Source organism: Alosa sapidissima, chromosome 8 (assembly GCF_018492685.1).
Source record: "Alosa sapidissima isolate fAloSap1 chromosome 8, fAloSap1.pri, whole genome shotgun sequence".
NCBI classification, from domain to species: domain Eukaryota; kingdom Metazoa; phylum Chordata; class Actinopteri; order Clupeiformes; family Clupeidae; genus Alosa; species Alosa sapidissima.
In genome coordinates, this window is record NC_055964.1 from 14,226,439 (window position 1) to 14,240,263 (window position 13,825).

At 42.2% G+C, this 13,825-nt stretch overlaps 2 protein-coding genes across 8 annotated transcripts in view; both read left to right on the forward strand.

Annotated features, from left to right (window-relative positions):
• si:dkey-193c22.1 (uncharacterized protein LOC567837 homolog) overlaps positions 1-2,939 on the forward strand; it is a 6,266-nt gene extending 3,327 nt beyond the window's left edge. For both annotated transcript variants that reach the window (XM_042100993.1, XM_042100992.1), the window contains exons 8-9: positions 2,139-2,301; positions 2,491-2,939. In XM_042100993.1, coding sequence (XP_041956927.1) covers positions 2,139-2,301; positions 2,491-2,725 — 398 coding nt within the window. In that variant the 3' untranslated portion in view covers positions 2,726-2,939. The remainder of the gene's footprint in view (positions 1-2,138; positions 2,302-2,490) is intronic.
• A 1,409-nt stretch (positions 2,940-4,348) lies between these two features.
• Positions 4,349-13,825, forward strand: part of wdfy3 (WD repeat and FYVE domain containing 3) — a 103,813-nt gene continuing 94,336 nt past the window's right edge. Inside the window, exon 1 of one of the 6 annotated variants that reach the window (XM_042099944.1) lies at positions 4,349-4,370. Coding sequence is in view for 1 of the 6 variants with exons in the window: in XM_042099938.1 (XP_041955872.1) it covers positions 9,229-9,257 (29 nt within the window). In the remaining 5 variants the exon portion in view is untranslated. Of the gene's footprint in view, positions 4,371-4,755; positions 5,042-5,208; positions 5,263-6,127; positions 6,242-8,996; positions 9,258-13,825 lie in introns of those variants that run through there. The other 5 variants (XM_042099940.1, XM_042099945.1, XM_042099942.1 and 2 more) reach the window with 5 other exon arrangements.

Below are 13,825 nucleotides of genomic sequence, written 5' to 3' on the forward strand. Positions count from 1 at the left end.
AACTTGTAATAGGCGAATCGTTCACCTAGCATAGCTATACCGCATAGACGAAGCGAGTCCCTACCGAGAAAACCAACCATGCAACTTCTACGAGCGGTGCCACGACAAATATCGGGAGAATCGTGAAACATTACTGTGTTGGTAGATATAGCTCTTTGGAGATAGTTTTTGTCTGTTGTTAATCCTTCACCTCCACAACAAAAGCATACATTGTGTGCAGGGGGATAAGTTTGCTATTTACAATAGCAGAATAACGTATAAATACATTGCAACTCTAGAGGGAGCTCTACACTTGCCAAAAATACCAAACCTGCATACAGTACCTTTAAGTACTGTACTAGTAACATTTTCAGGTATCTTTAATATTTATTTATCTGGAGTATTTATTTTATTTTTCTAACAACTTTTTTACTTTACTTCCCTACATTTTTAGACATATTTGTACTTTCTACTCCTTACATTTTCAAAAGTCGCTCATTACTTTTGTTTTAATGCATTTGAGGTGAGTTATGTAAAAAAATAAGCCTACCTTTAAACTTAATGCATACAATACTCAAAACAGTCCCTAGAAGATACTTGGCGATTCTTGATGCCCGAAACTCAGCAACAGAGACATGAAAACTGCCCCAACTGGTCTCAGAGATATGGGAAAATGTGCAGTTAATGTATTTCCTCCTTGCTTCTTTCCTGTGTTATCTTAAAGCTTTGTGATGAATGGTCTTTCCTGATCTTGAAATACAAAAAAGCCCATGAGTCCCCACGAGACGACCCTTTTCACCAATAAAAGAAGCAAACTGTGTCTGTTTGCTCCCACCCACATGAACATTTAACACAACTTGAACCAGTTCTCGAAGAACCATTCCAACTGCTGCTTAGATTGGCTTATTTGCCAGATAGCTAGCTGATGAACGTGGAGAATTGTTTGAGTTAGTCAATGTCATCAAGTAGCCAACTGTTAAATCCAAAGTTGACAAAAGACCAAGTTCCAAACCTGCCAGAAAACACGTGATACTGACTGAACTTGGCCACAACACAACACAAATGTTAAGCTTCAGTACATGGTAAAATGGCACCCAATCCCCACTTGTCTGACAAGTGCAGTACTATAGTGCATTCTCCTCCAAGCACTTTGGGATGCCTGGAGCCATAGTGCACAATGTCCCCAAATATGTTGCTGCACTACATTCTAAAAGCCGTGACATGCTCCCGCGTCTGTGTCCCACACACGCGAAGTGTGACGAGACGAGAATTATGTCATCAACGCGCATGTGGGAAGTTTCGTGTGCTTCCCATAAATTGGGACTGTGCGTCAATGGTGCACATCTTTGACGTGTGCAAATGTGCACAGAGGAGCATACTACTTGCTTAAGCCATTATACACCCCCAAAGCTGTGTTTGAAACATCACATAGCATGATAATCATGCACACAGATTATTATTTTTGTCATTCAATACGTTATGTATGGTATGTTTTCACAATTGAACAAAATTTTCACTTCACAACTTTCACTTGTATTGGAGCAATATTTGACAAGTTGTATCAGTACTTTCACTTAAAGGATAATTCCGGTGTGATTTTTACCTAAATTGTGTTGAAACATGATACCAAGTGTGAACGTATGTCTCATAGCTCACCTCGGCTTGTCCCCTGCACTCAGAAATCTGGCGCTAGTTAGCCAATGCTACCAACAGTGTTTCGTTGGGGTGCCTCGGGCATCGGCCTAGCCATGCAAATAAATCACTCTTTTACACCATTTACGAGGCTCAAAGTAGCTCCATACTTCATTGGTAGACTTCCGAGGGCCTTGACATTTAAAAACGAGACATGGGGAACTTTGAAAAAGCACTGGTAGTTTATTTACAAGATGATTTATACAGACAGTACCTTAAGGAATTTTACCGTTCGCCGCCATTTTGAATTTAGTCACGATAAGTCGAGCGACGAGTACGAACGAACAGGTATGATAAGGGATCAGATTCCAAAAATAATTCCACTCGGTATCATGTTTCAACACACTTTAGGTCAATATCACACCGGAATTCTCCTTTAAGTGAAGGAATTGTGTACTTCCTCCACTTCTGTTGACAATTATAAAGCTCTCTCTATCTCTATCTTGGATGTGTATTTTTCTTTCCAGGGTTAAGTGGAGTTTACAACATCTTGGACCATTATCAGCATGAAAAGATGCGTGCTGTGGAGTATGTCTCAACCATGCATAAAGCCATGAATGGAGTACAGAACTTTCCTTATTACTCACCTACTCATGCAATTCAAAAACTTGATGGAGAAAAGATAAAAAGGTAGTGAAAAATAAAGAGCTGCCCAATGTATTTATTTATTTGCTAGTTACTTACACAGTAATTACCATAGATTATAAATACTTGTACATGTACTTGAAACATGAAATAATATGACTGTGTGTAGAGTGTTAGAGACATAAATAACAATTGATTTAAACGTTTCTGTAATTGATTTTGTTCATTGTGCAGAGTCCCTCCCTTTGGCTTGCTTCATGGAACCGATGACATCATAGTTCCGGTGGAGTCATCGATGAGGTTCTCTGAGGTCCTGACTTCCCTCTCTGTAAAAGTGTCTCTCTACCTGATGCCTAAACTGGACCACACAGAGATGGTTACGGATCTGATGGCACCAGACAGACATTTTTATCACACTGTCTATGGCTGTATCAAACAGGAGTACAGTAAATTCATGGAAGCATGTTGAATCACTGAATCATTCTCTTCCTACAAATTAACCAAATTCTGAATATGTGTCTTTTTTCTGACATTTTTCTTAACAACTTGCCTTTCTACTCAGTGCAGCATTAAACATCATTGTCATTTCTTTACAGTCATTCCTTTTGCAGTTTTACACAAAAGTATTCCCTGTTAACATGTTTACCTGTAAACAGATACTATTAAAACATCATTTGCAGAAAGACTCGTATCTCTCACTGAATAAGATAGCTGTGGTGATGTTATGCTGTAGAACCAAAGTGGAAACTAGCCGGTAAGCTCTTGGAAGCAGACAATCAATCGGGTAGTTCTGTCATTACAGTAATGCGAATGTGGAAGTCTCATGTTGTTTGGCAAAAACCTGAATTTGTTGTCAGTCCTCCCTGGTGGGAACAAAACTGGTGCTTATTTCACCAACTGTACAGTACTGAAAACACATCTGCAATGGAATTTGGAGCAATCATCTTATGTAGCCTACAATTAGGATTTATGGATGAGCATTATTGCCACATTAGTGATCTCCTGGCACAGAGGTAGGCTACTTCAGAAAGGAACTTCTTTTAGTGACTAGATAGATAGATGCTTTATTGATCCTCAAGGGGAAATTCAAGGGTCTCAGTAGCATACAGAAATAACACACAACATGCACTTACAGCAGAAATGGTAAACATAAGTATAAGTATAAACATATAACTAAACTCCACTGTACAATAAAGACAGTAGAAGATAAGACAGATAAGAAAACTAACAAAACTAAATACTAAATACACTATATAAGTTAAATTAAGAAAGACCAATGTGCTTGAGGGTGATCAAGCATAAGACGCTTGTAGTGACAGGGTGAAGGTGCAAACAGTAGTCCAATCATAGTCCTTAGTTATGTGTCTAATAGCGGACTAAAAAAAAATGAGAAGTGTGCGTAGTAAAAGTTCATATCTGGATTGTGATGTGCTGACAATAGTGAATTAAGCAAATGTATACAAAATGGTGAGGAGAATATATACTATATATCTATAATGGACGTAAGAATAAGTCAAATTGCATGATCTTATTTGTAAACAATTAACAGCTGACTTAAGTCTCTTATCTTCAGATCAAGATATGTTTAATATTTTGATTACTCTTTGAACAATGAAAAGCCTAACACTATACAGTAGGGCAGCCTACATGGCAGGTTGTGGTGGTCAGAGAAGTAGAGATAGATAGATACTTTATTGATACCCAGGGGTTAATTCAAGGTCTCAGTAACATACAGACGTCACACACAACATTCACTTACAGCATAAAAAGTAATATATGTATATATAAAACACTGAACAATAAAGACAGTAGAAGATAAAAAATACTAAATCAAATATCCACAGAATGTGCTTAAGGATGAATAAGCATGAGGCGCTTGTATGCAAGTGTAACGGATGCCAGCTAGCTTAGCTGTGCTTGTGGAACGTTGGTAAACCTCACTCCCCGTCGCCTCAAGAGTGCTACTGGCATGTGAGCCAGTAGCCTGGGCTATTGGATTCTTTGGCCTTGGCTCAATTGTTAGCGCGCTCGCCTCCCGATCCGAGGTGCTGCTGTTCGCGGGTTCGAGTCCGGGCGTGTGCAGGGCTGAATCGCGCAGGTTCAACACAACGCAGGTAATCCATGTTTTAGGTACTTTTGTTATTGTCTTTTCACATGTACTTTTATGGCGATTCACGCCGTTAACTGCGTGTCTCGTGGTCTTGCCGGTTTCTTTTGCTACTGTCCTGAGGCAGAGGAGCTGTGACGCGACTGACCTGACCTATCCTGTAAACAGTGTAGCAGTAAAACAGTAGGCCAGTGGACAGTCAGTACACAAACATGAAGAAGGTGATAAGGCAGACAGACTATGCAGAGAAGTCTATCTCCTCTTCCCTTTTATTGAAGCATTGAAGAGTTGTATGGCCTTATGGGGACAGATTAATTTCTCAGTCTAGGAGGTCAAGGCTGTGTCGTGGTGTGCAGCTGTTCAACCTACGTAGTAGAACATTCATACAGCAGATGGCAGCATTTTCTAAGCATTATTTTGAGCGCTGCGCTGTGTATAAACTACCCATAATGCCGAGAAGGAGTATTGCTGGACCTGGGACGAGATTGTGTTGTTGGGATGTTGAGGATTAAAGATGGCCACTATCTGAAGGAACAGGAACATTGACCACTTATTAAGATTGTGGCATCATGTGTCAATTATGGATGGAAAAAGGAGTCGAAGCGTGCCGTTGACACTCTGTAAATAATCCTGGTGCTCCTGGATTGGGAATTTATCGACCAAAACACAGGTTTACTGGTAAGTCACAAAATGATATCCGACCACTGGAAACAGCGTTAGCTGGCTACGCTAGTAGGTTAGCCAGGCAGCAAGCTAGCTCAGAACCCCAGATATGCTTCCATTTGACTGCTGCATGAAGAGTTAGCTTGCTCTGCTTTACTGGACACCACCTAACGCTAGCTTCTAGTCAGTGCCAGTTTCCGTTTCCAAAGGAAAATACTATTTTTGAGACATAGAGGGTAAAAACAATCACATTGCATCCAACAATTGTGTTTGTAACTGAAGTGACGTTACTATGTGACAGCTACTTATTTCACGGTTGCTGTCGGCTCTATCCATAATGTAACGTTAACGTTTATTCGATTTTTAGCCTACAATGTTTGAGACATAAATACGTCCCTCCCGGCATTTCACATTTAATGCACAAATGGGACCCTTCTGGATACCTCCCCAGTGGTTGTCAGTCGATTGTTTCATATGTTAAGTATCAGAATATCTGGTCACCGGTTTTGTTTATTATCTAAACCAACGTTAGTTCCCTTCAAAGGGCCTGCCGCTCATAAAAACAAGGTACGTTAAGGTTAGCCTGCTCGACGGATCCATCCAAGCAGCCCACTGGACAGGTTTGGTGACTGGTGTTACTTCTTGTTAACTGATACTACTTAAACACTAGAATAATATTAGGCTAGTTGTGAAAAAAATGGTTTGCGTTATCTAAACACAGAGGATTGCCTTTGTATGTTGTAGTCAGTGAACATTTGTTTTTCTTGCGGATGGTTGACATTAGAAATGAGGCCACAGGAACAAATAGCTTCACCTTCACTAACTAGCTGCCAGGTTGGAGAGGGGGTTTTGTATAACGGAGTATGCAAGTCATTGATAAACAAATTGGCGTGAAATGATTACCCTATCAGATGCTGTATTGCGGCTAGAGTCAGAGTGGCTGGCAAGCTAGCTTATGTGATGGATGACTTTGTAATTTCCCAGAATGTCTCTTACGCGGACACATATTACGCAGTGCAAGTGTTCGCAACATTTTAACAATAAACAGAGTGTGTTGTATCAGTGCAGTCAATGAGTGTAGGTCTCCTCAGTCGCTCTGACATGAATCGGTGAGATTACTGGGTAAGGGAAATTAGTCAACTTCGGTTAGTTGTGTGCTTGCGTTCCATGACAGAATGTAGATGGGAGATCCAGAACAGAGAGAGACACATAAAGGTAGGCTACCTTTATATGGCTCTGATCCAGAAGGCAGAGGTAGTTCGATTATAGATTTGCGAAAATAAGAGCATGCCCGTAGAATGTTACTGATTGACAATACCGCAGGCTCTGAAAAACCGCGTGCACTTATTTGCCCTCGGTTTTGGCCATATTTGTCTTCTGCCGTCTTTCTGGAAGCTCACCATTCTAATCAGCTGTACCACCACCCACACAACATATGGAATGAAACCTTCCCCGTCAATGTGAAGAATGCACAGAATGTGTGTGATCTTCAGTGTAATGCAGATGTTTAGTATCCGGAGACGGCACAATTTGAACTTCTTGGTTATACAGTCAGCATCATCTGCTGGAAGTGTGATCTTCAGTGTAATGCAGATGTTTAGTATCCGGAGACTGCACGATTTGAACTTCTTGGTTATACAGTCAGCATCATCTGCTGGAAGTGTCAGATGTCATGATTTACTATTTGCTAAATATAGGACAAAAGTAATCTTTTTTCCAAGTTAGTACTATGGTCGTTGACTCCTCATTATAGTGCTATCTAGAAGAATTTAGATGTGTCACATTTGTCTAACCACTTTGATTCTGAAGTAGTTTGCTATTCCCAGTTTGTTTTATGTCTGCAGTTATGGCAGTCAGCAGCATCTGTTGATGTCTGTAGTTTTATTATAATAAACCATAAAGCAGGCATTGTATTTTTCAATACTTTTGTTATTGCAGTTCTCAGTTCTGTGCTCAGTCTGTGCTTTGGGCTATTTATACTATCATGTTGCCTTAGTAGTTGGTATGGTACAGTAGTATATTGTATTGTATACCACAGCTGTGCTGTTTTTCAGATTTTTGATCTGTTTGAGTGATGCTGTCCACTATTTTGTCCAAAATACTTGTAGCCTGTCTGTGGTGGACATGTGAAAACAGAGCTTTTTGCATCTGAGGAAGGATACTGTGCTCTGAGCTGTCTTGACCCTGTCTTCAAAGGTGGCACCCTGAGATGGAAGAAGGAAGTTCTTGTTTCATGTGATAAGCCCCTGCAGCATCATCGTCCCTGCTGCGCGTGAAACAGACTGCATGGGTTTTTCACGGCCAAACATTTGTTGAAGAAATATAGGCCCATATAAACTAATTTGTTTCACAACACTGCCACTGCCAGAGTAATTTCGTAGTTAGCTTGTTATCGTCACACCGTAAAATATTCTGTTTACCCCTGTGGAGAACCTATTCAGTATTTTTTTTTTTTATATAAGTCCAGATGCTTTACCTGTTGATGTTTCTCTTAATATTAGCCTAGTCCCTGAAAACCGGTGCATTAACGGTAAGCTTGGCTAGATGTCACAGTCCCCCAGAGAAGCCTGATTCCTTACAGTCCATTAATGAAGAGGAATCATCAAGCTGATTTGCTCGGGCTGCCTCCTCCTCTGCCTGGCCCAGACGTCACAGCCAGGAAGCGCTGGCTCTGACTTAATTGCACAAATTGGTTGGGATGGGACGCATGATGGAGGAGGAGGAGGAGGAGGAGGAGGAGGAGGAGAGTGCTCTCAGGGCTGATGTTAGTGAGGCCTTCATCAATACTACTACTACTACTACTACTACTACTACTACTACTACTACTACCTGTACTAAGAATAACAGTAACAACAACTACCACTGCTAGTAGCCTACTATTACTGCCACAAGAATATCAACAACAACAGCAACAACAGTAACAGCAACAGCAACAGCAATAACAACAAAATAGCCCTTACATGTTGACCTGTTTATGTTCAATTTACGTGGGATAAATTTAGGCTGGGATGGAGGCTGAGTTTTCTTCCTGTACAGATTAAATCAGATTGGGTTGGTTGCTGGGTCCTCTAGAATAATGATGAGATGGTAGGACTATGCCACTGCCATTACCATGCCATTAATGTAGGATATTCTACCCTTTGTCTGAATGGGGGAGGTAATAGGGTGTCTCTCTTCAATCTATTGGTACTGCCATGACAGCGCCCTAATGAGTGGGTTGATATGGTCACCAGGTGTGACTTAATGAGTAGAGAGTTATCCAAATAAAGTGTACTGAAATTGTACATTTTCACTGAATTCTGCAAGAAACAGGTCCATTGTCTCTAGAGACAAGGAAAAGATTGTGTGTGGTTATACCACTGTTTGGAAATAGGTCAATTTGTTGTGATGACTTTTGGTGATGTCCCCAGTTAATGGGAGAACCCGTGTGGACTGGCATGTACTACTTTCTCGGTGTACACATCTCAAGGTGTTTTGAGTATATTGGATGTGTCTGTGTGTGTTTTCCTTTTCTGTCAAGTTGCCATTTTGAAAATCCACATCATAGCTAAAAAAAAGAATCCGTCCCCAAAAAATTGTGGGAGGTGTCCGCAAACTGCAGCAGCAGGCTGAATATTTAATGAAGGTTTTCTGTTTGCTGCTCCTGCTCGCCTCCCACCCGTTCCCCCCCCCTGTTATTGTGCCCAGATGGTACGCTCTGGTGTGACAGGGCCCACCCGCATGTCGGGAGTCAGTGACAGGGGGGGGGGGGGGATCAGCTGTGCCAGTCCCTGCAGGCCGCACCGCACGTTGGCACACCGAGTCTCCTGGCACTGCTAGGGAAGGGGACTGGCTCTCTGTGGCTCTCTGTCCATTGCTCCGTTTGCCTTCTGCGCTCGCGCACACTCCCTCCCTACCTCTTTACCTCATCCTCCTTTACTGTCCCTGGTGTGCGCTCTCTCTCTCTCTCTTTATCTTCCTTCGTCTCTCTCTCTCTCTTTCTCTCTCTCTCCCTCCCTCTCTCCTCTTGCTCATCATCATTCCGTCTGTTTCTCTCAGTCGGTCTCAGAGCACTGCTTCGAGTAATTTAGCCTGGAGCAATTGATCGATCAAATCAGGGGTGAATTAATTTTTTTTTTTTTTAGTTTTTGTTTTTTAGTTGTCAATTTTCTCTGCTTTGTGTTTAACCATCGGGAGCATCCTCCCCTCCCCTGCGAACAGAGATGCTGGCAGAGCACCGGGAGAGCAGCAGGTATGGAAAAAAATGGCCGATTAGCTCGTCACCGCGGTGACGGGGGTTTGTTTACAGTTTCAGGAGCTTTCTCTTGCCGTTTATGTTTTATTGGGCTGCGTCAGTGACTTTAAAATGGCTTCTGTGGTCTCTTTGCATCCGTGGTAGAGGTATTTGGACTGATTTGTCGAACAGGCGAGAGCTTTTATTGTTGTGAAAAACGGTGTGTTATTAGGCAATTATCTTAATAGACACATTATCAATAAAGACCAGACTCCCCTCATTTTGTTCATGAAATCACGTCATAAAGAAAATTAATTCCCATTTAATCGAAAGAAAGGCTGTTGTTTAATCTTTCTTTCTAGTTGCCTTTTTTGTCAGTAGTGATGGTTTTGGTGGAGGATCATTTTTTTTTTCTTTCTGGTTCTGGGCAGAGAACTCCAACAGAGTGATCCATCTGCCAAAACCAGGGCTAACACATTCAAATGCACATTATTTGTGATGAGTAAAATTTCGTCAGGGTTATTTTAGGAACGACACAGACGTTATGACTGCATTTGAAACAAGACTGTTGTAGAGATGAATGGCAGTCCTTATGACATGAAAATGGAGACATTTTGTGTTGTTTGCTAAATTAATTGGACAGTAAAATGAATTATTTATTTTATGCCGGTCTTTAGACTTTATTCTTGCGCTGTTGCACTGTTGGACTTACTCTTTTGCACCATCACCATGACACTCACTCACACAGAGCACCTTACCTTACCTTATTATGCACAGAGAATCACAGGCTCAGTCCCTACCTCACCGTCATTGCAAGTGCCTCTTGATTAATCACCCACTATGTGGATACTGTTTTTAGAATTGATTTAGATTAAGTGTTATTTAGTATAATTTGTATTTTAGTATATTCTTTATCTTCTACTGTCCTTATTGCTTAGTTGTGTTTTTTATATTATATACTTTTAATTACTTTTTTCTGCTGTTAGTGAATGTGTGTGTGATGTCTGTATGCTACTGAGACCTTGAATTTCCCCTGGGGATCAATAAAGTATAAGTATAAGTAGATATACTCTTTTGATCCCGTGAGGGAAATTTGGAAATCTCTGCATTTATCCCAATCCGTGAATTAGTGAAACACACTGCACACCGTGAGCTGCCTGCAACAACAGCGGCGCTCGGGGAGCAGTGAGGGGTTAGGTGCCTTGCTCAAGGGCACTTCAGCCGTGGCCTACCAGTCGGGGTTCGAACCGGCAACCCTCCAGTTACAAGTCCGAAGCGCTAACCAGTATCTATCTATCTATCTATCTATCTATCTATTATGTTAATTCTGAATGCAATAGGCTATTTGTATGTCATCTGTTTTCCTTTTGTTCTACAATCATCTGGTGAATTGACCGGAATAGAAAGGATAAGGACAAGCTCACAATGGTCAAAGCAATGTCTTCCTCTACTAGTGTGTAATTGTTTATTGTACAGTCTTAAAATAGGCTTCTCATGTAATGAACCAGATTTGCAGCTAAGGCCTCTGGGGTACTCCACATAGTGCTTTTCTGCACATAGAGAGCAAGTCAGTGCTTGAGCAGTGGCCAGGCCTAATGATTGCTTGTTGAGTTGGGCCAGGGCAGGTTCCAAGCTTCAACCAAATTGTATGGTGGGTCGTGAGAGGGTTGTGTATTTGTGTGACGGGTTGTGACTTGTGTCAGGATGAGTCAGTGAAGTAGCCCAAGCGAAATGACAGGACCTCCACATCCTGTCCCAGTGTTTTTACATTTTCTCTGTGTATCTTCACAATGCTTAGCTGTCTTGGCATTTCCCTACGGGATTCTTTTTCTCTCCTTGTGTGTGTGTGTGTGTGTGTGTGTGTGTGTGTGTGTGTGAGAGAGAGAGAAAGAGAGAGAGAGCAAAAGAGTGTGTTAGAGTGGGGAGTCCCAAAAACCATTACAGAACAAGAGTGTTTTTGCGATTACATCACTTCAGACTCTCCGGGGCGTGTTTTTTTTTTGTGTGTGTGTGTGGCAGCGAGAGGAAGGGAGGGCAGGAGGAAAAGAGGGTGTACAATACCCCCCCCTTCCCTCCCTTTCTGGGGTGCCTCCTCTGAAAAACAGGCACTTTCAAACCTACCGTGGCTTCCCAGACGCTCACTGAAGCTGGCAGCTCTTTAAGAGAATGCCATGAAAGACTTGACAGCACAACAAAGAAGATAAAGAAAATACGAGACAGAAAAGATTTAGCCTGGAAGACTTTTAAGCTCATTTGCTGATCATTTGAAAAGCAGTCTTGCAAACTCTTCATATTTGCCCTTGGAAAACACAGCTTACGATTTGGTGACATGTCAGGTGTAGACTCTAAAGTTGGTGAAGATCATTTATTTCTGGTTACATTTAGCCATATGTTAGCGTTGTTTGCTAACAGACCAGGAAGATAATACGAGGATAGTCACTCAGGGATAAGGCACCTGTGAACTCGGACTGATGTCATTGTTTTAAGAGTTGGGAATCGGGGGAGGTTTCCATGGAAGTCCATCCCAGATTCCCACAGGCTGCCTGCCCCACTTGCAGGTTTCCACTGAGTAACTCATTAGCAAGACATCAGAGAGTATTGTATTGGTGGCCACTGGTAAGCTCAGATGTCCTAGGAGCTGCCTGATGACCGTATGGATGACTAAGAATCTGGGAGCTCCTCTGTATTGTTTTACAGATAAATATAGAGAAATATATAGGCTAAGGCTAGTCGCTGTAACTTCCAATCTCTTGTCAAATAAGTGACAGACATTCCCTACTTAAACTGCAGCCTGTTCCTCCTGTACTGTGTGACAGGCAGCTGTCCCAAGGCCTCCAGCAATAGCTTGCTAATATCATCGGCATTGACAATCCTGAAATGCCTTTTGGCCTTGGATTTTATTTGGCCCCATCTGGACGCATGTCCTTCCTTTGCACCTCTGTGTAGAGAGTTCACTCCTGTATGAACCTTTCCCTCTCTTGTCAGTGTATACATATGGTGTTCTCAGAATGGCATGTTGTGCAAATGCTTCACTGTGTGCTGCTGTAGGATAATAACAGTCCTATCTATTGGCCCCATCTGTTAGGATTACAAGCAGAGACAGGCCCCTAAGACTGTGCAGTCTCAGGTAATGCCATGGCAGTAACCTCTTCTTTTTGAAGTCACACAATTGAAAAGAATCGGTCAGAGGCTGAGAAGAGATGGAGATTGTTTTTGTTAATATTGTGAAATGTCCAGAGATCTGATGCTTGTCGTCCCACCCAGAGCAGCGTGTCTGTGGGCGTGATGAGGAGCGGCACCAGGCCGTACCGTTGTGGGACTTGACTCGGGGATAATCAGCGCTCTATCTTTAGTGTGGCATTGTGTGTCCAGCTTCACGTGCCCAGTCCAGTGTGAGGGAGAACAATGAGGCGTATGTCACCCAGGATTCTGTTCTGGAGGAGGAGGAGGAGGAGGAGGAGGAGGATGTGGCTGCTGCTCCTGCCTCTGTGATCTGGCCTCGTATTTCGTGGCTCACCCTTGCCGGGTCTCTCATTTCTCGCTCTCTGCACATCTGCACCGCCTTTTGATTTTGCTCATGTTTGGGGTTCGGGACTTTGTTTGTTTATGTGTGTCTGTGTGTGTGTGTGTGTAGTACTGGCCTGTGCTGGCTGACTATTTTAGACAACATTGTCTCTCACCAAAAGGCGAGACTCCGTGCCCATTTTTACAACCCTGCTGTTTCCCTCGCATAAGCAAATGTATGTCAGATGTGTGGCCTAGATAGCCATGTGTTCTAAATCCCCCACCCTCCACACACACACACACACACACACACACACACACACACACACTCACCTCTCCAGCCCTCCATCTGACATGATACATAAACCCTTTTGTGTCTGGGCGGCCAGCTTTAGAGATATTATAACAGAAGAGACAAATCACTGAGGTAAAAATGAATGGTGGAGTTTGTATCCTAAAAAAATGGCACATCAGGAAGTGCTGCTCTTTTTAAGAGAGCCAGTTTCTGTTTCTGTTTGCATCTGCACATAGTAGGAACTCTGAGATGACTCTGAGAACACACATTAGTAGCCCAATTATTGCATGAACATAAAGTAATGACATTTCTTCTCATCTGTCCAGAAGGCATTTGCTGCATGGCAGCAGGCAGTCTCTGTAGCCTTCTCATGCAATTTTTATGTTAAGCAAATTTAAACAGAAGCTGAATTATTTTTACAGAGATTTTTTAAAAATGGCGCGTTTGCTGCCTTGGCATGCACATCAGTCATGGTTTCTTTGCACAGGGAAAAGACCCTACCCCAAAGTTGGAGCTTAAATAGTTAGTAGTTAGTTAATAGTCAGAGGAACTCTTTAATCCCCAGTTCCATGCTGCCTGAATGATTGACGAAAGGGGTTCTAGGAACTGTATGTTCTAGGAACTGCAAAAAGTCCCAACAGTGCGAAAGGGCCTAAAGGTAGTCTGAAAACGCATAACTGTTTGTTTCTGTTCCTAAAGCAATAGCTATTCCAGTTACTATAGCAATAGCTGTGCAGTGAAATTTGGTGCATAAGTGAGCTAAACATTTGAATAATAGTTTTTAGCG